The 24530-nt window shown below is 43.5% G+C and overlaps 1 protein-coding gene across 1 annotated transcript in view; it reads left to right on the top strand.

Annotated features, from left to right (window-relative positions):
- The window catches only part of lig1 (ligase I, DNA, ATP-dependent), a 44710-nt gene that overhangs the window by 16801 nt on the left and 3379 nt on the right, over positions 1–24530 (top strand). Inside the window, exons 15-26 of the mRNA XM_034612957.1 lie at positions 988–1087; positions 1297–1382; positions 2334–2449; positions 4654–4749; positions 9551–9661; positions 11332–11403; positions 12958–13102; positions 13786–13868; positions 14706–14858; positions 18966–19019; positions 22142–22285; positions 23696–23788. Coding sequence (XP_034468848.1) covers positions 988–1087; positions 1297–1382; positions 2334–2449; positions 4654–4749; positions 9551–9661; positions 11332–11403; positions 12958–13102; positions 13786–13868; positions 14706–14858; positions 18966–19019; positions 22142–22285; positions 23696–23788 — 1253 coding nt within the window. The remainder of the gene's footprint in view (positions 1–987; positions 1088–1296; positions 1383–2333; positions 2450–4653; positions 4750–9550; positions 9662–11331; positions 11404–12957; positions 13103–13785; positions 13869–14705; positions 14859–18965; positions 19020–22141; positions 22286–23695; positions 23789–24530) is intronic.

Raw genomic sequence — 24530 nt, 5'->3', positions numbered from 1 at the left:
TTTGTGAATATCTTTCTCCCAGTAGGAAAAGCTGACATTTAATCAGTTTCCTTGTTAAAGAGTGTGCAGACTTTTATGTGTTTAAGGTTATTCTGTACATGTGGTATGTCTCATTAAAGGAGAGCAAGGTGGGGCGTTAAGTCAAGCGATGGTACGTTTTATTTATAGAAAGCTGTTAAAGCGGTGTTAAATATTCTTTGGCATTCATCAGAACAGCTAACGAGGAAATGTCATATAGTGGGTCAATCAAACACAGTTATCTCAAATGTAGTATCCCTCCCAGAAGATTGTTGACCGCAAAAGACAAACACAAACCGGTTTCCTCTGTTTGTGATTGACACCTTCTCACCTCCGTGTTGCTGAATTCATCACTTCCAGGATGGAGAGTTCAGAGCTTATCTCTCAGCACCTGCTCTCAGCACGGCGCTGGCCTCCGCTCACCAACACCACAGACACCAGATGAAATAAATTCATCCCCGACTTATTAGTATTCGCTCCTTATTCCCGACTAGAGGTATGCTTTAATAAGAGTCAATTAGACCACAGGCTCGGTGAGGAAATTTGCATTGATCTGTGGTCTGGTCTGGAAATGTTTTTCTTAACTTTTTTTTTATTTATTTAATTTGCCATTATTTTTATCAGGCAGGTCAATTTGGAGTAGATTCTTTGTGGAGCTCAAGTGGATCACTGCAATTAATTATTTAGTGGTCTGGCGTATTTTAAATACATCATGATTATTCATGTGAAACTGCCTTCAAGGTCTTATCTGAAACATTTCAACCACACTGGATCTGGAGTTAAAATGTGTATTTCTAGAAAACACTGAGCTGCAGGTAAACAAGAGTAATTGCGCCGCTCCAAGTCTCGTATTTCCCCGGCCTTTTGAAGTGCCTCTGAAGTTTTTATGCAACAAATATTCGCTCGTACAGATGTTGTGAAAGTAACACGGATCTGTTTGAAATGCATTTTTCCCTCCTCCCCTCGCAGGTTTCCCTCCCGCTGTGATCGATGCAGGGAAGGGGATGAGCGCTGAGAGCAAGAAGGCCTGGATCGAAGAGAAGAGTCTCATCCTCAAACAGACTTATTGGTAACTGAAGCCTAAACAAACCCTCTCCTTTGACTTTGCAGTGTCTCCTCGGTGCCACGACGATGCCTTATCCCCTTTAAGCCCCGTCCCTCATTCTCCCGCACTCATTCTGCTCACTTTCATTTTGGATGATATTGATTTTTTCTCCTTCTCTCTTTTGTTTTTCTTCTCAAACACCCGTCTTTTGTCTCTGACTCACCGCTGTTCAGCGAGATGCCCAATTACGACATCCTCCTCCCCGTTCTCCTGAAAGAGGGCATAGACCAGCTACCCAATCACTGCAAGCTCACTCCAGGTAAGCACCCAATCGAGAGGCAGAAAGGTTATTTAATCCAAAATGGTCACTGCAGTGTGTTTATTGATCCGCTCAGTGGAGGTGAGTCAGTTATTTTATTTGAGTCATTTATCACTGAAAGATAAAAGATACTACGCTGAGGATTAGCTCCCAATTACACTGTTGTCAAGCTATTTGTGATAAGGAGCCCTGGCACCGAGGTGGGAAATTATTACCAGCCGCCATCTGAGCGGCACTAAATTGGGAAACTAAATTGGACGCTGTTGGTCAGTTAGACAAATCTAGCTGCTCTTTTGGCAGGTAAACAGTTGTCGTTCAGGGAGCTTTGTTGGTTCTATAGTGCATTTGTAGTTAAAGGAGCTGTTGAATTATTTTGGATCGCACCAGTCGGTTTGGACAAAACATGACTGTCCTGTCAATTCTGGCTTGGTGCTCTGTGAGCTACTATTTAACCATTTTTTTGGGGGGGGGGGCGGGGGGTAAGTATTTTTCATTATTTCGCTCCCCTGCTGCCTTCGTAGCTTAACTTGGCGGCGCAGCCCAAGGGGATGTGAGTCAGATTACTTTCATTTCGGGTCCAAATGAGAATGCAAACAAACTTAATTTCATCTGTGATTTAGTCGCTGGAAAAAAGTTGTGGGTGTGATGTTGATGTGTCATGTGGGAATGTGTCACTGAAGCTAATTTCACAGCTCCTGGGTTTCTTCCGAGATCTGCCTCACTCTCGTAACCTGCAGGCCTGTTAAGCGCCAGCCCTGCCCCTCCTCTTCCTCCTCTTCACACTCACCGATAAAATGAAGAAAAACTTCTCCTTGGTCGCTCTCAATTTGTTTTCTCAACTGTTTATAATTCATGAAAAATGCATAACCGCATCTTTTTATACTGATTGGTTGGAGTCCCGCTGTTTTTAGCTGTTTACTTCACGTTGTCTCGCCACCTTTCTTCTCTCAGGTGTACCGCTGAGGCCCATGTTGGCTCACCCCACGAAGGGCGTTGGCGAGGTGCTGAAGAGGTTTGACGAGGCGGCGTTCACCTGCGAGTACAAGTACGACGGCGAGCGTGCACAGGTGTGTATGTGTGTGTGTGTGTGTCTGTGTATGTGCATGTAGGTGGCAATGTGACAGAGTGCAACTGTTTTCCCTGCGTTTGGCAGCGAACATATGCCGGCTGAATTTTGTATGCGTATACCTTACGGCTATGTTCTTTGAGTATGAGATATTGCTGTTCTGTGACTTTCGCTGTGTGTTCACTTGACTGTGTGCATGCATGCATGGTGTGTCTGCAGTGTGTGAATGTGTGTGTGCGTGCACCTATTCTTTTAAGATAAACAGTAGTGCTGCTTTGCCCTGGGCCTGTAGGCAGAGCAGGCTACCTCCACCATTGTGAGAGGTGGAGGTGGAGGAGGAGGAGGGGAGGGGTTGGAGATTTAGAGCAGTGAGGTAAGAGACTGGAGACGGTGGAGGCGAGACACATTAAGAGACAGAGGCAGATGAAGACACAATGGTGAAACAGTAGAGGGGGGGGGATGAGGAAATTTTGAGAGAGAAACGTATGAAGAGACTGTAATGTAAACCCCTTCCAGCTGTATTGTTAATTTTGGACAGTCATGCCAATAAAGTGTCTTTGAACTGAGCTGAATTGAGAAAAAGAGAGATGAGCAGAGAGAGAGGGAGAGGGAGGGAGAGAGAGAACGAGAGAACGTTATGACGTCCTCCTCTTCTCTCTCTCAATTTTCTCTTCTCTCTCTCTCTCTTTCTTTCTCGCTCTCTCGCTCTGTCTCTCTCTGGTCTCACTGCAGTGGACTTTACCTCAGACAGCCAGCAGAGGGACTCATGGTACACCACTCACCAATAGACTCACTGTGCGTGTGTGTGTACGCAGTGTTTGTCACTGTGTGTATCTGCGTCTGTGGCAGTTGATGAATCAAAATATCTGTGTGTATTCATACGGTGTGTCCCGTCTAATCAGTCAAGGATCTTATTGTGTGTATTTAAGTTTACTATTATTATTTATCAGCGATGACATCTATTGATCAGTCTGAAAAAAAGAACTGGAAATGAGCCAGAGTCGTTAGTTGTTCGGAGCTAAGAGGCAACTTAAAATACAATGAGGCTATTTAGGGACCTAATTACAAAACGTGTGTTTAAGACGGTACACTATATTACAGAAAAGTCTATGAATACAGATGTAAAATACATATTGTTACTACCCTTGTGTCAAGTCCTCTGATGGAGACGTGAAGCGGCAGAGAAGACATGATCTGAGAGGTCTGGAGGTCTGGAGGTCTGCTGGATCAGTGTGTTTTCTGCTTCGTGCTGGGAGTTGCCGCCCTTGTCCCTGGCTGTGGGATAAGATGCCTTGAATCAGCCTCCATTCTCAAGGAGATAATAATAATCCTGACATGACTTCTTCTAGTAACCTAGACTTGTTATCTGAGGAGGCTGTAGGTTAGGAGGCAGAGAGGGTCGTCCACTAAACAGAAGGTCGGCGGAGCGATCCCTGACTCCAGTCTTCATTCTGAAGGGTCCTTTGGCAAGATACTGAACCTCTGCCCCTGCTGTGCGGACAGTGTGTGGATGATGTGTGAATGGTTGAATGACTCAGTGGTCGATAAGACTGGAAACGCACCGGTTCACTGTAGATACAGTTCTGAATGGATCCTGTTGTACAAGTAAGAACAACTGAAGCTCATCGAGTTGATTATTTCATTCACCACAGATCAATTAGAAGTTCAGTCATCTTTTATTAAACATCTCTGCACAGGATTAATATTTTTTAAATGTACCCTTAATAGGTTTTACCAGACCCTACAGTATATCACTTTAGACCTTCGATTTGGATATGGAAAAATAGTAGATAAGCCTGAGGGAACATCCACAAAGGAGGAATCCCTGCAGCACAGACAGACATGCAATAGATACAGATTCAAACTATATCTCCTGGAAGCATCTGTGGGTTCGTTTCCAATCCTCGGCATCACAGCGTACAGGACATGATGCCGGTGGAGGTCTTGTGGAGTCTGCGCCTTTGGCGGCGCAAGGATGAGCTAGATCATAATAATCAGGTGGTTTTAAATGGTGGCTGATGATGATGGAAACTGGCACTCAAGACCACTTTAGTTTCCCAGTCTGATGTCAGCATATTGCAGTGAATTCCACAGAAATATAATCATTCCTCAAACATCCACCGATCAGATAAACACTGACCAGTTTTAAATCTTTGTTCTTATTTTATTCATCATCTTGCATTATTTATTTCCCCCCCCCTACAGATTCACATTCTGGAGAGCGGCGAGGTGCGAGTGTTCAGCCGCAACCAGGAAGACAACACCAGCAAATACCCTGATATCATCTCTCGCATTCCCAAGGTAAAAACAGCTGAACACACAGCGCGCTGCGGCTCAGCCCCGGGGGGGGGAGGCGAGTGGATGTGAGCCGTGATTGTCAACCGATGGCTTTTACAGTGTGCGAGTAACAACTGCACACGTTTATCTCGCTCACTCAGTCTTCTCATTTTCCCTTAACCCACCTCTCATCTGTCTGCTCTCCGTGTGCCCGCTCCTGCTCTGAGCCTCCCATTTGAAAGCCATTTGCTTTTGCTCTCGTCCCCTCTTCAGCCGTCAGGACCCACCGCGAGCCATTCAGTAGTTTCTTTTCTTATGTTCACTCAGGATGGACATTTTGAAGCAACAAGTTGTTTAATTTAAAGCTGCGGGTGAGCGAGGAGCTGCTTGCGCTGAGAGGATAGAAGCTGATCACCGGTACCTGAAGCCCTGGCACTTGGCCTGGAGTTATCCAAGCACGCTCGCTGCCTCTCCGCCCGCTGAGTGTTGTTCTGCTTTAGTGCAGAGCAGCAGTCACTAATAAAGCTATATCAGTTTGCTCTCTCCTCTCTCTCCTCTCTCATTCTACGGTGCCTGTTTACAACGACTTTGTCCAATACACAACTGTCAACGATCAATAATATTAAAGGGAAATTCCCACCTGGTTTGTACTAATCAGGACAAGTTAGTGAATTAAATAAACACTCGGATCAGTCAAGCAACGTTAGTCATGGGTCCCTTAGCTGGAATTCGAAAAACACATGATTTATTGTTTACAAAAGGAAAACAGAGTGGGCTCTTCCTGCACTGGTGTTTTTTAGCCTGTTTCAAACACAAGAAAATGAATTTGTTTCTCCAAACAACACCTGACGTCTTGCATTTTATTTTTGAAGTAAAGGTTTGACAAAATGGCTACAGCAGAGTTTTTAAGAAACCTGCTTCTCATAATGATTTTAAAAGTTCCATTTTGTAGAATGCATTTATATTTTTTGGGATCAAACTTTTCCCCAGTGAAAAACATACATACTTATAATTGCTATACAAAAAACTCATCTGATTCTGAGCTGAGAAACAAACAGAAAGAGAAACTCTTATGAGGAACAAACCTTTCGCATATAAATATATGATGCATCCCATTATTGCATGTGGGTATTTCCTGATTTAAGAGGCATTGCAAATATCAACAATCAAATATTGAAATAAGAATATAATATATATATCTATATCATATTCTTCTGAGTAGAGCTGCTTCCAGACATCCACTGAAGTCTGGATATTCTGCTGAAATGTTGATGCTGATATGCTCCAGACATTCTACAGAGGGTTGGAGCCCATGTGAGAATACAGCAAGAAAAAATTAATTCACAGCAAGTGAGTGATGAAGTTTCAAACATGCGACGGATGCAAAACTGGAAGAAAAACCCCATAAAAAGAATGCAAATATCTCAGCATGAAAAAGAGGAGCCATGCATACATACATACATACATACATACATACATACATACATAGAGATGGTGGAGATTTAGGAGATAAGTGCCGACACCAAAACACAGGATTTCCAGAGTGGAATTTATATTTCCTGTCCTTCCTCCTGAGTGATCTACCCCGATGCCACCATGTGCCTGAATGTTCCGGACATTTCCCTGTTGTTGTGAAGTCTGGTCTTACACGGCTGTGGGCAGCAGGGATCCAATCTCCTCTCAAACCAAAGTCGTGTCTTGTGTTAAACTGGCGAAACATTTGAGTAGTTGTGACTAAAGAGACGTTTCTGTTTGTAAAAGTCTCGGAAGAACCTTTGTGACTTGTGGGTTCAGCTGAACTTCTTTTGTTCCCGTTCTTTCTCTCAGAGATCAGGCTTATTTTAGTGTTTACTCATCACTTGCACAGCTCTGTTGGTTTTACTGCTGCTGCTGCTGCTGCTACACATTAAAAACTTTCCACTGAAGAAGCGCTCCGGTGGCCTTGGCACTGAGCATGAACTGCAATATACCTTTGGCTGTGCCTTCATTTCCTGTCATCTCTCCGCTGTTAGCTCAGCAGTAAAAGCCCTGGAATGACTCAAATATCATCTTAAAAGCAACAACAGCAAACCAGCAGGATCATATCGAAAGGCAGTGGGCACAATTGTGTGGAAAACATGTGGAATTATGTGGCACCATTTGTTCAGATGGGAGGAAAAGTAAAAGGAGCAGCGGACATAAGCTGACGTCCTCTGAAACAAATTTTTCGGAACTATTCTTGCCAGCCCCCCGGGTAAAATATTCAAGTGAGCCTCTGTGAGAAAACCGCAAGAGTATATCTGGAATAGATGTAGAAGATGCTGACGAAGATTTGAGAGTAGAATTTTAAATGTCATGTCCTGTGTCCTTCACATTCAACCCAGACGTCCCCCCTCACCTGAGCATTTTCCTCTCGTGAAAGCGTCTGACTCAGACAATCTGCTCCTGCGTTCCTCACATGTGAAAGACGAGCTCTGGAAAATGCACAGGCCAAACTTTCTGGTTGTTTTTCCAGAGTTCACGTCTATCAAAGGGATTTCTCAGATGTTGACGCTGCAGCTTGTGTGAACTAGCTCCACCTCCAACACACAATCAAGCTTGAGAGAACTTCTTTTCCATCGCCCCTTGCTGTCCAGTGGAAAACCAACAGCTCCGTGCCAACTTGACTTGAATGGATGGTGTTTTTTTCTCGGGGGGGCTCAGCTCGGCACGAGTTTCTCTACCGGCTCCGCCTTTCATTTCTCATCATTTCACATAACCCTCACGTTTCTCCCTCGCACTGACTTTCATCTGGCTCCCTTTTCTTTTCATATCTATAAAAGCTGCATGGTTCTTTGTCTCTCGCCCTCACCTCATTGCTTCATCTGTCCACTTGTCTCTTTCTCTCATGTCGCCGCGTCTAATCATCCCTCCTTTCTTCTTCATTACATCTTGATGATACCTGTTCGTTCCTTCACTGCTCGCTGCCCGTGTCTCACCTGGACTTCTCTTCTCACTCTTGTCTTATTCATTCTTGGCTCTCTCTCCCTCTCATCTTTTTTGCAGCGCTGTGATACAGCCTGTCTGCAGTTTCCCCTTCTCGGTCTGTCTCTGTGCCTCTTGTACCCTTCCCCTCTCACTCCCAACTCTCCCACACTCCTTACATATTCGTTTGTTTTTGCTTTCATTTCCTCTTCATCCCCGTCTCCCTTCTCACCATTCGTCTTTCGCTTTCATCCACACGTCTCCCTCCCTCTTTTTAAAAACATATTCTTTCACTCTTTCCCCGCTGTCTTCGGTCTCTTGCTCCTCTCCCTTCTCGTCATTCTCTCGACGCCCTTAACCTGTTTTTCTTTTCTGTCATTTTTCGTCTCGCTCCTTTGCTGTCTCTTACCTTTCTGTCTTCCCATTAACTCGGCCTTAACTCTAAGCTTTTGGATGGAAAAAAACAAACAGAGCGAGAAGTTTGTGCCTGAATTGCTTGTTGTTATAAAGATGAAGCATTTGATTTTATTTGTGCTTGAATTTTTTTTTCCTGTCTTTATGTAATTTACGATTCTCAATTTAGCAGATTTAATTTACTTGTGTTGTGAAAGTAGCCGGCGTCAGTTGTTTAAATCTCAGATATCGATTTCTGACATTAATGTGGCAGAGCGTCGATAAGAGATATTGCTTAAATTAAAATATGCATCCAGTGTCTGACATCATGTTCTCATGGCAGTGTCTGAGTGTCCACACACATTCTTATAAACACAATAAACGAACAATGGCAGTGAAACGCGAATGGCAGTGTGAGTTTCACTTCACACTAACACACACTGGCTCCACAGAGGAGACGGTCTGATTAGATTTTACAGCACCTTGCTGCATTACTTTGCATATTAATGAAGGAAAACTAATTTTCCCGAAGCTACCATAGTCCCGTATTGCTTTAAATTATGAATTAATAGTAATATATTAACACATTAATATTAATTCTGATGCGTTAATTTGTAAATAATGCATTACTTAGCCTAATGACCTGATGAGGATAACTGGTAATGTTTTATATATCAGACCATTTCCAAACAGCCTCTTCCCTCTAATGTGTCTCCTACTCTGAGCTCTGGTTGGATTTGTCTGATCAGATTTCAGATTTCACTCTCTGATCGTGTCTCAGTCTGGATCAGCTGGTAAACTCACACATTTAAAGAATCCTGGTGCCCCCCCCCCCCCCCCCCCCCCCCCAAATGACCAGGAAATAAGAGATTAAGACCCACACTCAGGATTTGGTGGCTTAAATAATTAGCAGCCACTCTTGGTCAGTGGGCTCACCCATGAGCTGGGTGTGTTTTTCCTGCTCAGGGAAACATCCGGTGCCAAAGCATTTTCCTTTAAGCAGAATTAAGAAAGAAACACAAACTGCAGAACACATCTAGGAGAGGATTTGGCTTTTGGCACAGTGTGGGCATCCGACCAAACGAGGGGCTGTGTTTCACAGTTTGGCAACTGGTTGAGCGTGAGAGACGCCTGCAACAGACATGGCTACTCAGGGGTAGTGATGAATTTAAGGGAGATGATAGTGTGTTGACTTTCAAAGCATTTAATTGAGGCTCAGCTGCAGGTCCCGAAACCGCCTGAACACTTCTATACTCCTTTTTTTTAAAACATCCAAGTTTATTCTCGTACTGAGTTTGTCTGACAGTTTCATCTAAGTAAATCCAACCATCTTTTGTTTGCTACAGCAGGTGTTGCTTATACGCAGATGGGTAAATAACATCATCTGGCTTTTTCAATCATGAAAAGCTCTCGGTCTCTCTCATCTATCGCCGAGTATAATCCGTCTTTGTAATTCCTCTTCACTGTCTCTTAACGATTTCCTCTGCAGGTGAAGAAGGACTCTGTGGTATCCTGCGTCCTGGACGCAGAGGCCGTCGCCTGGGACCGTGAGAAGAAGCAGATCCAGCCCTTCCAGGTCCTCACCACCCGTAAAAGAAAGGTATGATGTGGAGAGGGATGAAATGGAGAAAGGAATCAAATGGTCATGAAGGTACAGCAGGCAGAGAGGAGATTGGTTAGGATGAGACGGAACAGTCTAAGAGCGGAGGGGAGTGTGTGATTGCAAATGTCAGTGGTGTCAGGTGTTGTTTTTTTTTATTATAGTTTTGATCAAAATAATGACCTCTTCCCTCCACACCAATCACATCGGGGTGAAACTGCTGCGTTTACCCCGTCTTCTGCATGCACCATGACACCCGAGCAAATTAGGAAGGAAGAAATGAGAGTGCAAATATGGAGCCCATGATGAGCAGAGTGGGTGAAACTGATTATCCTGATGATTTCTTTTTGCTGGATACTGTTACAGCCACTATGAAATCATGATTAGTTATAATGACAGTTTGATGCACAAACTGATTGTGCTGCCCTGCTGGCAATTTATGTGGCAGCATCTCCACTGTTTCCTCCACCACGAGCCTTCTCGTTGAAATGAAACATTTTCAGTTGAGGAGATGGAACCCGATATGGACTAATTAAACACTGTTAATGAGCGGAGGGGAAGTAATGAGGAGGGCAGCGATAAATCAAGGGACAAATCTTTCAAATTTGGAGACTGCTGTGGTTTTTATTGTAATTGCTGCCTGATCAGTTTCCTTCACCACTGGTCACAGACGTTTTGTAATGTTGTTAGATTGTACGAGGACGACACCACGCGATTCTCTTTGTGACGTCAAACCAAGTCTAACTATAACTCGAGAGGAGATTTATGCATCAAAATGTGTTTCACCACATACAAATAGTGCTTGTATAGGAAGGTTTGTGTTCCAGCGTTTCCTGGTGTGTTGTTGTTTATTGTTAAAGTGTAAAGAGAGCACAGGTCAGCAGGAGAGTGGATGAGGAAACTCAGACAGAGACTCTGACACGATACAAACCAACCGCTACTTCTGCTCTGATCCTGAAGCAGCAGCACTAATAATTTATCATTGTCGACCCGTCGTGAAAACACTGCATTCACACTTTTTGTTGACACTGTTCGACTTTTATCGCCTCGTTCACGTTACAGAGTTCTCTTCTCTTATCTCTGCTTCACTATCAGTTTGTCAGTGTGTGAGTAGCCGTCTTCTACCCTGCCCTTAAGTTGCGTTACCGCCATGTTTAGATCAGGATAACTTCAAGTTGTAATGATGCCATTTAGGAGGAAGAGGTTGACATTACAAACAGTAATTGGCCAACAAATAGTCGACACAACTTGGTCCTAGGAATTCAATATTACTATAGTGCAGAAATCATGAAATCTTACACCAGGGCTCGGGTGGAAACCTTGTATTCAGTCAAAGTAAAGAATTGTAGAGACTGAGAGGAACGAAGAAGAGCAGAATAAACAGGATAAGGTGTTGGAGTGGTGAGAGTAGGAGATGGAGAAAGTAGAAGAGGAGCAGGAAGTTATATTGTGTATGTGTAAGACAACGTGGCGATGCAATGTGTTCAAAAGGCAGAGGCAAGGCGGGGTGGCAGACTTTCAAAAACGAACGGGAGGGAAATCAAAGAGCTCTTTGTAACAAGTACCAAGGTTAGATGTAGCGATTTGTGAATAAGATGCGTCAATTTGCATATTTTTGTCAAGGGAGGAAAAACATTAAAATGCATATGTGTGTTGATGCTTCCCTGCAGGACGTGGATGCCTCGGAGATCAAAGTGCAAGTGTGCGTGTACGCCTTCGACCTCCTCTATCTCAACGGCGAGGTAAGACCCAGTGACGATGAGGAAAATATTACCCAGAGATCTCTCCCTGCACTTCTGTTGTCATTTAAAACTGCTGTGTGTGTGCGCGTGTTTATTGTTTGTGAGTGTGCTTGCATACTCATCTCCCCGCCGAGATGCCAACAACTTCCCTGAATGCCAATGATGGTGCTACTGGAGGCCCTAATGAGATAATGATTGTAACGTTCATTGTAATTCCAGTGGAGTGTGTCTGAGTGTGTGTGTGTGTGTGTGCGCGTCTGTCTGAGACGGTCTCCGAGTCTGTGTTTGAGAGAGAAAGCGCTGCATTTCTTTAAGTGTGTGTCTGTGTGTGTCGGTCTTGGGTGGTAATTGTGCGAGATTGAGTCTTTATGTTTACATCCAAATAATGCAGCATTTTTAAGCAAATGCTGAACAGCCAAGAAAATCTGAATACGCGAACGTCTCCATCAGTTTGTTCCATTTTCCCAAGTGGACGACAACAAAATTACGTAATTAAAAGAGCAGCAGTGACTGTTAAGCTCCGCCGTTTATTGCTGCGTCCCACCCTAATATGGCATTTATGTAAATTTTATGAATTCATTTGTCTCCGTAAGAACATGCTTTGTGTCTCATTCCTTTTATTTATTAGCTCGTGTCCTTCGTTTGTTTACTTCTCTTTGCCCACAAATTGGGGAATGTTCAATTCCCCGTGCACTGCGGCGCCTGTCACTGTGAGCTCTCCGTGTCCTGAGAGAGTTACTTCATGCTGTCCCCTCTAACCTCCTCCTGCTGAAGCTCCAACCAACCAGCAGGAGCAGCAGTGGCCACCACGTAGGACCCCAAGGTCATGTCCTTGGCCTCTTTTTTATTTTTATTTGGCAGCTTTTATGACATGAGAAGAAATTTTACTGCTAAAATTACATTAAAATAACGGCGTTTTTTAGCAACATGGCTATTAAGGCAGCTGTATGACATGGTGATATGGCTCGGGAGGTAAAGCGGGTTGTCTACTTATCAGAGGTTATTAAAAGGTTGGTGGTTCGATCCCCGGCTCCTCCAGTCCTTGGGTAAGACTCTGAACTTAATCAAGACCAAAAAAAGCCTTAAAATCTCCTTCTTTACTGGGAGAATCTGCATCTTTCCCCTTTAGTGCTTCCCAGATTCATCATTTCTCTGTTCAGGTGCTTTTCTACCACAACTAAGTGTTGAAAGATTTAAAGTTAAGTGGTTTTGTGGCAGTTTAATTCATATATCTTTTTGGATTAATGCCTCAAGAACAATAGTAGGTGGCGGGGAACAGGCTCATAGTGAGCGTGTGCGCGTGTGCGTGTGCGTGTGCGTGTGTGTGTGTCTGTGTGGCAGGTTTGAGACTGTATACGTTTGTGTGGGTGTTTGTATGTGTGTCCAAAGCCGTCATGACTGCATCTGAGTTTGTGTGGGTAGCTAGTTGAGATGGCATTTCATCCTTGTCATTGAAATGCTTCAAGCCACGAAGAGGAAATGGTTGTAATAATACAGTTTTTTTTTTTTCCATTTGTAATAATGCATGTGTACTTTATGTGTGTGTGTGTGCAGTCCCTGGTGCGACAGCCGTTGTGTCGGCGTCGGGCTCTGCTGAAAGAAAGCTTCTCAGAGGTGGAGGGAGAGTTTGTGTTCGCCCGATCCATCGACTCCGACAACACCGACGCCATCGCAGAGTTCCTGGAGCAGTCTGTTCGAGGTGTGTGTTCCAGTGTGCGAGTCGGTGACAGACTCTCACTTGTTTTCCTTCTCGCTGTCTTTTTGCGTCTTGAACTTTGTGTATCTGTACTAACTGTGCTCTTGTTTCCTCGCCTGCTGTCCCTGTGCAACTTGAAGGTTTTGTTGTGTGGGTGTGTTGCTGAAGTTTCATTTCATTTGTGCCTTCACGTGTAAATTGTGCAAGGGTTGTGTGTGTGTGTGTGTGTGTGTGTGTGTGTGTGTGTGTGTGTGTGTGTGTGTGTGTGTGTGTGTGTGTGTGTGTGTGTGTGTGTGTGTGTGTGTGTGTGTGTGTGTGTGTGTGTGTGTGTGTGTGTGTGTTGGTTGTGTACTCGTGCTGCTGTCTCTTTTTCAAGCCAGGATGTTGGTTGGAATTTGTGTTTGCGCGAGTGTGTGTCTGCAACAGAGATGGAGCCTGTGAGTTGTGTAATTGAGTTTTCTTGCTTTGTGTTTCCAACTCTGTATATGAGAGAGAACACAGAAATGCGTATCCCAGTGTGTATTGTGTGTATATGAGTCATACGGCTGTGTCCTGCCCCTCTTTGTGTGTAACAGAAGCAGACAAAGACCTTTTCGTGTATCTGAGAGATAATCTGTTCATTTCCTTTCTGCACGAGTCACATCGTGTTTGTGTTTATTAATGTGTGTGTGTGTGTCTGTGTGTAGATTCCTGTGAGGGCCTCATGGTGAAGACTCTGAAGAAGGATGCCACCTATGAAATTGCCAAGCGCTCTCATAACTGGCTCAAGGTGTGTGTGTGTGTGTGTGTGTGTGTGTGTGTGTGTGTGTGTGTGTGTGTGTGTGTGTGTGTGTGTGTGTGTGTGTGTGTGTGTGTGTGTGTGTGTGTGTGTGTGTGTGTGTGTGTGTGTGTGTGTGTGTGTGTGTGTGTGTGTGTGTGTGTGGTGCACGGGCAGAAGGAAAAGTGTGTGTGAGACTTGTGGGAGTCAGCACTGTAAAAACCGTAGTAACCCTCGTACACTTAATGCACAAACGTGGCAACACAGTTTTATGTATTGCACAATTCAAAACACTTTGTTTAGGACACAAACACATTAAAGTATAAAGTGACTATAAAGTTCTTCATTTATTTAAGCTTTCCTGTTCATGTTTATTGGGAAAATACAAACAACATAATCTTTTTTTTTTTTTTTAAAGGCCAAAATAAAGTGGCACATTTTAGCAGAAGAATTTCATCTTCCGACCAAACAGAATAAAAGAAAACTGAAAGAACGACGAGTCCTCGTTAAAGACAAAGAACTTTTTTTTAAGAGGGACATTTTTCACATTGATTAAAATCTCAGCTTGGGACATTTTCTTCCAACCTGTCTTCAGATTTCTGGAGGACAAGAACATTTTAAAATCTATTAGCTGTTTAGAACTCTGACATGTCCCTCACCTTATTAATAAATTACGTATAATTGTGCCCTCGGGCTTTTGATTCGTGCAAAGAAAACTCATTCCCTGGTTAGGACTCGTAACTGATGTAGTTTTGTTAATACTGAGATGCATTTTTCAACTAAATGTCTCGTATGATATATTGTCAAACCCTTAATCATGGCTCTCCCTTAACGCTGTTCCCACCCCAGCTGAAGAAGGACTACCTGGAGGGGGTGGGTGACACGATGGACCTGTGTGTGATCGGCGGCTACATGGGGAAAGGCAAGAGGACGGGCACCTACGGGGGCTTCCTGCTGGCGTGCTACGACGAGGAGAACGAGGAGTTCCAGTCCGTCTGCAAGGTGTGTGTCTCCGCACGCTACACTTCTACTGACTCTCTAAAAACTAAATTAAAGTTCTCTACGGGTCTTCAGGTTTGTTTATTCCTCCTGAGGGTTTCAAGTTGAATGTTTTGATTTTCGAGGTTTATCTTATGAGTTGCATTGCAAAATTCCCATTATACAATCTGTGAAATAATAAAAACCAATCAACTTTTTTTAAAGAGCACATCCGCTACTGCAATATAGAAACATTATCAAATGCCATCTTCAACTTTTGCAAAAAAAACACCTTCACTGTGAGACCCACACGTTTCTGTTTGTGCCGATCATCAAGGTAAAGTTATTATTTATACTTCCAAGTGTTGCCATAGACATTTTTCAGACTGCTTCTCCGAGCGAGTTTTTGAAGTTGTGTCTGAAATCATTCTCCGAGAACCACAGACGCCACCTGGAAGAACCCAGAACAATATTTACTTTTCTATTTTCATTTGAAACGTGCAAAGTTTTAATTTATCTTCGGATAAAGATGTTCTTTTGACCCAGCTGCATTCTTGTAATAAACAAAGAAGAAATATAAATGTTCACACTCACAGTTTACTGTTCTTAGCTTACTAGCAGATCTACAATGCCTATTTAAAAAAAAAAAAAAAAAACATTTTAAACGTCCAGCGTCTCGTTGGCCAGGTCACATTAAAACCAGGATAAAAGTAGGATTAACTGCAATAAACTGGATTAGCTTTAGTCGCTGTATCAAACAAACTGGCAACCGTGTGTATTTTTATGTGCGGCTGCACCTCGAGCCATTTGTTTGTCAACTTGTTTGTGTCTCTTCTGTGCGATTTTGTATTTCAGATCTTTAGCATTAAGGTGCTAAAGAGCGTACGGGGAGTGTGAGCGTTTCCTGTTTACGGCTGTTTGTTGCGTGTGTGCGCGCTTCGGGGTGTTTTTATGTTGATGCAGCTCAGAGTATTTTGGATGCGATTGTTGTTTTTTTTGTTTGTGTGTGTGTGTCATTTCCCCCCCCCTAAAATTGTGTGTGTGTGTGTGTGTGTGTGTGTGTGTGTGTGTGTGTGTGTGTGTGTGTGTGTGTGTGTGTGTGTGTGTGTGTGTGTGTGTGTGTGTGTGTGTGTGTGTGTGTGTGTGTGTGTGTGAGAAAGCATGACAGGGTGCATTTCAGGATAAGTGCTAAACATATATTGGAGCATGCGTGACCACTCGAATGTGTGTCTGCGATAATGACAGCGTGAACTTCACCACCGAGCATAAATCCAGTCTCCTCTCAGTCCTGTTAAAACCCTCCACCCCCAGTTTTCCCCTCCGTAGCTTTTATGTCTTTATCCATGAAAAAAGGGTTTTAGCGAGCAGCGAGTGCTTTTCTTTTTTCTTCTCCTCCTCCTCCTCCTCCTCCTCCTCCTTCCAGCACCACCTTCTTCACCCTTACACGCTTCCACACATTCACACCTGGGAGCTCACTGGCACAACCTCGGCGCTCGGCTGTCGGACGCTGAGCAGCTCCACCGCAGCGGATGGAGGTTAAAGCACCCATGAGATTACCGCGTTTGCATTTCTGGCAGCTCTAGTGGTTTTCTCGTGTTCACACTCGCTTCCTCCATAAATAAAATCTCGTTGTAAAATGTTTTCACACGTGGAGTAACGGTCCTGGATCGGTGAGGGGAGGCTCGATGGGAGTTTGAGCTACACAACAGAAGACTGCACCTTGTGTGAAGGATATCGGCAGAGTAACCCCACGTCTTTTGTCTGCTATTGATTTTCATATTAATCTTTCTCTGCCTGTATAGCTGCGAGCTCCAGAGTGAGAGACTCCATCAGTTCTCAGATGATTCTCGTGAATGAAGCATCTTTGGGAGACGGATCTGACGAAATCCTTCAAATTTGACACAAACGTCCACTCGGGCTCAACGAAGATCTGATTAGTTTTTGGAGGTCAAAGGTTAAGATCACCGCGAGATTCTAAAAAAAACACTTTCCAGCCCATTATTCGACGCCATAACCGAAGAGCAGAAGGGGAGAGTTGGGACCATATTTCCTGCAAACTTCATTGGTTGGTGGAGGCATATAACTGCGAGGTGGTAAATCTAGTGTCATATTCCTGGGCATAAAACTTTATGGATATTACAGACAATGTCATTTGTTTCCTGCGCCCTTAATGACAATCAAAACGGAACAGGGGGAAAGACACTGGGAAGGAGAGTGTAGCTGTAAGAGACTTACTGCGTGTTTGTTTTTTACCCTTATCACTAAATATTTCAAATGCAGGCAATATTAAGAGATGAGTGTATTTACATCACCTTTGAGTGGTCTTATCGACCACTCAAAGCTCTTCTGAGTATTCATACATTGCCTCCATTCACATCACCTTTTCTATCACACAACACACATCAGTACAGGGTTCAGTATCTCGCCCAAGGACTGAAATCGAACCACCGACCTTCTGGTTAGTGAATGACCTGCTCTCACTGAGCCAGGATGTGAAGCAACAATCTTCACAGCAGACGTGACGTTAGCAGCACGTTAGCGCAGTAGCTGCTCTTGTCTCTGTTGACACGGGATGCTTTCCGGGGCAGTGAGTGGAGGTCACCTGTGATCTAGCAGCACTCAGAGCCCAACTCTCAATCCCTGTAGTTATGAATGTAAAGTATAGAGTAATGGAGTAAAGCAGAAAATACGCTGTGATAGTATTTAAGGGCGTAGGGTGCAGGTTATCAACAAACTGATGGACGGATGTGACTGAAACACCTCACCTCTGTTGTGCGTCATGGCAATGCAGCAGTTCTGTGGTGTCATGTGACTGCGGCGTTCACCTTTCCTGCGTGCTGCATGTCATCTTTCTTTATTTCTGTCACTCGTCAATGCCAGCCGTAAAACAAAAGGCAGAAATCCATAAAGAAATAATCTGGTTGTCCTTGACACGGTAAACTTCACAAACCCTGAACGCAGAGTTTTTTAGTCACTGTCTTCATTTCCCAAATGTAATTTTTAAACTGTACGTCCCACAGAAATGTCCTTGAGCGAGACAGCGAGTCCTCAGCTGATCCAGGAACAGCTGCTGTGTGTTGGTTCCTTCTGCTTTAAAGTATACCACTATCTCTACTTTAATTCAAAAGAGATTATGAAGAATAGACAGGAAACGGGCTGAGCGAGAGAAGGGGAATGAAAACCGACTGTAAATAGTCCTGTCACACTTGAGACCTGCTGATCAAGGCCTGTGTGTGATGTCGTCATTCAGCGATAGGTTCACCCGGTTCCACCTGATGCGATATATCTTGAATTCAAATACTCTTTTTGATTTTTAATTATGGAAAAGTTCATGAGTAGCTGCTCTGTGTTGAGATGACAATTAACACAAACGTACCACCAACCATCTACGTGGTGTGTAAAACAAACACTGAGACTTTTAAAACGTTTAATTAGGCAGTTTCTCGATTTCACGACGCTTAATTCTCAACAAGGTCTTTTTTTTGTTTGTTAACAGCCTTAAATATTTAAAACGGTTGAATGTGCATTGGATAAAAATCACATCCCATTGCACAGTTGATTAACCAGAGCATGTAAAAGTGTGATTTACTACACTACATAAAAGAGGTGTCCTGAAGGCTCCTCTATATGTGGTGTGATCAGTTTGTCCAGAGGACGTTCACATTGTGCAGCAGCTGGTCTGGGTGGAGAATTGACCCGTGGAGACCGAGCTGAATACATGAAGGTGCCACAGTTGAATGAAACACCTCTGAACCTGCTCATATTGAACTAATTATTAAAACATAAAGGTTCTCGTGGACACCTGCAATAAAAAAAAATCACCCTCACAATCCATCTGTGAGCTGGAAAATCCTATATTTGCATGATGTGCCTGCTTTTTCTCTTTTCCTCTGTCTGTGCATGTCAGCCCATTAGATGATGCCGGTGTCTCAGCGGGTTCGGGTCTTTTGAGAGGTGACACAAAGCTTCAGGCGGAGCAGCTAGACGAGGCTCTCATAGTGTACAGGGAGGGGGGGGGGGGGGTAGTTGCTTGCTGTTCTGTGTTCTTCTCCTCGCTGCCAAATGTCTGCCGTCTCACCATGAGGGAATATGTGTTTGTGCGCCTCTCTTATCTCCTTTTGTCTCTTTCAGATCGGCACCGGTTTCAAGGATGAAGATCTGGAGCAACATTACAAATTCTTAAAGGTAAAGTGGCGCAGTGCGACTGTCACGCTTCAGCGCCACAGCTCAGTGGAAATCACAACTCTGCACTTGTTTTTGCTAGGAATTGACACCATCATTTGTCAGAGTCAAAAACCCCAAATTGATCATTCTGCTGCTATGGCTTCATTTTTTTTTAAAACGGAATCAGATTCAGTTTCGTGTCAAACGGAGCTGAAATTCTACAAATACTCATTCTCTGTCTTCAGGTACAAAGCAGAGTTTCAAACTGAGATAAAATGTGTGCAGAGATCCTCCAAAGACACAAGTCAACCTGCTGTAGAGTGGCTCTGTCTCCGCCGAGGCCCGACAGGTCGCTGGAATTCACCAAATGCACCAAATTACACACACTCAACGATATCAGTCCCTTTAATCTGCCTGATTTCAATCAAGATCAGTTAATTATTCCCTGGGAAAATTTAGAAAATTTCAATAAACGCTTTACGATGATAAAAGAAGTGATTACAAATTCCCAAACCTGGAATGAGTTGTTCTGACCCATCCTTCCTCCAAGTTTTGTGGAAATCTGTTCATTGTTTGTTGCGTAATCTTACTCACAAGCAAACAAGCAGACAGAGGTGAAAACAGAAACTCCTCGGCAGAGATAATAAAGCCGTCACTTTTTTGTAACCTTGCCTCCGGGTACCTTTTAACTTGACAAAATAAGAAGTCATAGAGGCAAGCTCGGGTTTTTACAGAAAATGATTTTTCCTTCTACCCCGAGGCTTGTCCACATACAGTATCTACTGTTATGAACACGCTATATACGCCACTTAAAGGAAAGTACAGAAGTATAAATAACGTTGCTTTTAAAATATCTGTATTGGCATAGAAATGTATGAATTCAGTCTGTGCTTGTGAAATACGGAGCCGAGATCGTAAACCACCTCAGTTTCACCAATAAAAAGTGCACTTGGAGCAACTGTGCAGCTTCACGCTGACGCTGGGAAATGAATTGCTTTTTCAATTTACTGCTGAAGAGGTTTGTTCCAGAGCGGCGGCGGCGTCGGAAGAAATTGACAACTGCTCTCTGAGAATGATATCTGTTGTTGATTTATTCTTAAATTGTTGCCTGTATTATTTTTGAAAAGCTGATTTTTACAGAAGCAAAGTACAGAGGCTGTTTTAAAACGGACTAATTGTGACTGACTGTTCCAATCTCGGGGTTTGGGGATAAAACAAATCCTTGAAGTTAATTAAAAAAAAAAAAGAAACAAGATTAAGGTTTGGACTCGGTGGGGCAAACTGCTGCTCGGTGCAGAATCCCAGTGAAGCAGTGATTGAGAAGCCAGAGGAACCTGTGTGTTTTCTCCCTCCTCTTCACACCAATCCACTGTGGGCGGTGGTGCTTTGTAACGAAGCCCACCCCCCCCCCCTGAAAGTGATGGATGGTGAATCCAGGCGAGCTGCCGGTGTGGCCGTGTTGCGTTGGTTGCAGCGCTGCGGGCTGATGGGACTCGAGGCAGGGACGCGATTGGCCCGGCTCACGCTCCTCTGGGTGGTGCTGTGATTTAACAAGGGACACATTGATCCCATCTCCTCCCGTCCTGGTGTTTATTCTGATAAAGTACTGGTACACGGGCGTTTGGGCCGGTACACCTCTCAGGCCTGTTCTCCTCCTTTTCTTTTTCAACTCAAAATCTTCACAAGATTGTTATTAAACAGCCGAAAACTGACGAGTGACTTGTTTGGGCCGAACACAGAAGAAGAGCAGAGCGGTCGCAGTTTTCTTACATCTCGAATATTAGCTTGATGATTACATTATCATAATAAATAAAAAGGACGCTAATGAAGCAGCATAAATTCACAAGTCCTTTCCTTGATAAATTCAGTGTTGTGTTCTTTCCTTTCTGTGTGTGTCCGTCTTTGTCCGATCACAATAGTGAGTCACTGTGTGCAGGCGGAGCTGTTTCTCCTCCGCCTGATTCCATGACGGCCTTTGCACCCACCTGTTGTTTGCTTTTGACTTTTCTCCTCCACATTAAAAGCCGGCGCTCCGTTATTTGTTCTTGATCAGCCTCTTTGATAGAGAAAAATTAGAATTTACAGTTAAAAACCCAAGACCCTGCCGTTTTTCCTTTTGTTAAGCGAGAAGTCAAACTCTTTGTGCTTCCCCTCGGGTGACAGCAGCAGCACTTGATTATAATTACTCTCCTTAAATAAGTCGCTTTACATTTGCCCTCCAGATGAATTCATCACCGACAGCTAAGAGCCGTAAATTTATTCTAGTTGACAAATAGTGGCATATAACTGAAATAGCTCCCACTCCCCCTATTCATGCAAAAGGTGGTATAATTATGACTGTATTTAAATTAACATTTCAAACAGTATTCAGCGTGGATCATACCAGACGTGTCTAATAAAAACTATAGGTGTTCCACAAGTTTGAGCTTAAGCGGAACAGAATTGTTCTATAAGACTCTGCACGCCCACCTGCTCGCTCATTGTAATTCACTCTGTATAAGAGTATCACTTGAATGCCTACAGTATAAACAGTGTGAGAGGAAACCATGAGCCGCTGGCGCTGGCGCCTTTTCCCAGATTTACTTAACTATGATCCAGCTCCGCGGCCGCGGTCTCGTTAACGCTGCACGGTTTGAGGGTCACGTTTTCTGAGATGGTTGTTTTACACCAAGAGGAGATGGGAGATCATTTTGTGAAAGTGTGACACCTTCGCTGACGGAATGATTGCTCGTGCCATTTCTTAAAAAAAGGTGCTATTAAATATTCTAGAAGTAGACGGTCTGCTTTACGGAACAGGAACAGCTGAGCCAACGCCTGAGGTTATATTTGTGTTTTCACCTGAAGAGGTGGATAGCAGGTATGTGAAGGTGTTTCTGATTTGAAACCTTTCATGGTTTGGAAATCACACTTTCTTGACAATCAGGCCTTTGAATACGAGGGAGTTCAAACTGTGGCGTCTCTGTGGAGATGATTGTACGGCCGCAGCAGGATCCGGCAGCCGAAGCCTCTCTGTCACTCTCTGTTTACACAGGTTGTCCGTGAATGCTCTGCCCTATTTCTTACCTTGTGTATGTGTATATATTTTCTCATATTTGATATTGATGCTTAACGAATGTCATTATTTTTTTTTACATTTTCTCCAGGATCACATTCTGCCCAAACCTCGTGCCTACTACCGCTTCGACCAATCGGCGGAGCCCGACGTGTGGCTCGACGCCATGCAGGTCTGGGAGGTGAAGTGCGCCGACCTGTCGCTGTCGCCCATCTACAAGGCCGCCATGGGACTGGTCAGTTCAGCTACTAATCCCCCCCCCCACCCCCTCCTCCATGTGTTTCCACTGATAAATTCTGCCTGTCATGGTCGGGTGCCCGTAATGAAAAGTCACAATTAGTGCTTCTTAATTGAGTTATTAAAAATGTTGTAAAAGATGCTGGGTTTAATGAAACAGATACGTATTTATTACCTCGAGGTTTCGGCTGCACGTTGGACACAAACTTCCACCGCGCATGTGAACGTGTTTATTACATCATTTAAATCCTCGTAGCGAGAAAATGGCACCAAGACAGACAAATATATACTTTACCTAAAATTTAATATGAAGAAAGACAAACTATTTCTGCACGTTTTTTTTATTTGCTAGCTTGTAAAATTCAGAATTTAAGTTGTCCGTTAAACCTTAAATCTTAATCTTAGATTTCAAACGCCTGGATTTGAAATAATATGATGAGATTCTATAACAGCTGAGACCGTTCTTCAGAAAAATGAGAAGTATAGTCATTAAATATTCTGAAACACCAGGTTTCGGTTTGACGGGTCATTCGTCAAATTATTTTAGGTCTTAAAAATTAATGTTGCCACAACTTTTTCCTTTAACTTATGATGTGAATGACTTTAAAGGACATGATATGGTCTATTAAAGATTTCAGCACTAACACATTATTAGTGGTGTGAGACATCAGCCACCGGTCGTATTTCCTCAGTGTGATGAAGTAACTTCTACCAGAAATTCACAATTAATCACATTTTGTTAATATCAGTTCCTGCTGAGTAGTTTCTCTCACAGTCTTCATACTGTATCAGTAGCTCTGGTCTTTCCAAGTTGGAGTCTGTGTTTTTCATCCAGAGATATTTCTATTTCTTTTTCTTGTTTTCACGTCGTCAACAACAACTCGCTTGTCCTGAATTTCCCAGAAATGTCCGTGCTGTGTTCTCACTTCCGCTCACAATGACATTCTCTCGACATTTTACCAGAGAACTGGCTGGAAACGTTTTAGAAAATGTGCGAAGCAACTGACTCTGACATTTGTGTTCTCACTTACAGCCCTTTTGGAAAGTTTCAGAAAAATGTGCGGACTTCAGTGAATGTTTTAAAGCAGCTGTAGTTTTTTTTTTGTTTTTTTTTAGGCAAACCTGTGTAAAAGTTATTTTAGTAAATATTTGATCTTTTATTTTTTAATGCTCATGAGGCTGTTAGATGTTCAGCAAGTAGTTGCAACAGATTTCAGGAGAAAGCCGTGAAACAGAAACACTGAAAGACTCGAACTAAAGGGATTCAGCAGCTTTAAAGGCCTGACACTCAAAAACTTCAACACACCTCTGTTAGTTATCATTTTCGGTACAAGTCCCAAAGGACAAATCAATGACATGTATCAGTGGCACTGTTGTGTTTACTCATTCTCCTGCTGTCTGTCCTCAGGTGGATCCAGTGAAGGGCATTTCACTGCGGTTCCCTCGCTTCCTCCGGATCAGAGACGACAAAAAACCAGAGGACGCCACGTCTGGAGCTCAGGTAAATCACATCACCTGCACTGGGACACGGGTCGGGGGACGTCTGAATTCCAATTTTACTCATTAATTTTAATTTCCCCCTGTTTTGATTCAACAAATGACAAAATATTTTATCTTTTTAGCATCAAATGAACATTCACATGTCCATTAAAACAACTTAAATAACAAGTATCAGTCGACAGCAGATAATGAAACTTCCTGCTCGTTGTTTTTTTGTGTTCTGCTGACATCACATGCATCTTTACTCGTCAAGGACGTTTCTCACTGTCTCCACTGTCAACAAATAAACATCCAGAGGCAACAGACAAAACAAGTAAATGTTAAAAGCTCTGGAGGAAAAACTGCTGCACAGGAATCACACAAAAGTAAATATACACCATCAAGAAAAGCCCGAGAGTAAATATCAAACTGTATTCATAGAAACCAAAGGTGAATTCAGCCTGAACGGACGCACAGCAGTTGTTTCTTTGACCAAACTGCTCCCGCACATGTGTGTGACGGCTTCCTCACTGAGCTGCTGGAACGTGTGCGTGTGTGTGTGCGTGTGTGTGTCCGTGTGTGTGTGTCCCCGCACCGCCAACGTTGCTGCCACTGCCAAAAACCCGATGTAGTCTGTAATTATATTATGTCAATAAGTTAACAGATCATTAGGTGAAGGGCAGTAGTTTTCTGCTGCTCGCTCTGAATGTGGGTAAACAGAAATCTCACGACTGCTTTCTGTAATGTTTAAACACACGGCTGAG

Source organism: Hippoglossus hippoglossus, chromosome 17, assembly GCF_009819705.1.
Source record: "Hippoglossus hippoglossus isolate fHipHip1 chromosome 17, fHipHip1.pri, whole genome shotgun sequence".
Lineage (NCBI taxonomy): Eukaryota > Metazoa > Chordata > Actinopteri > Pleuronectiformes > Pleuronectidae > Hippoglossus > Hippoglossus hippoglossus.
The sequence above is the reverse complement of the archived record's forward strand: the minus strand, read 5'-3'. Positions and strand labels throughout refer to the sequence as shown.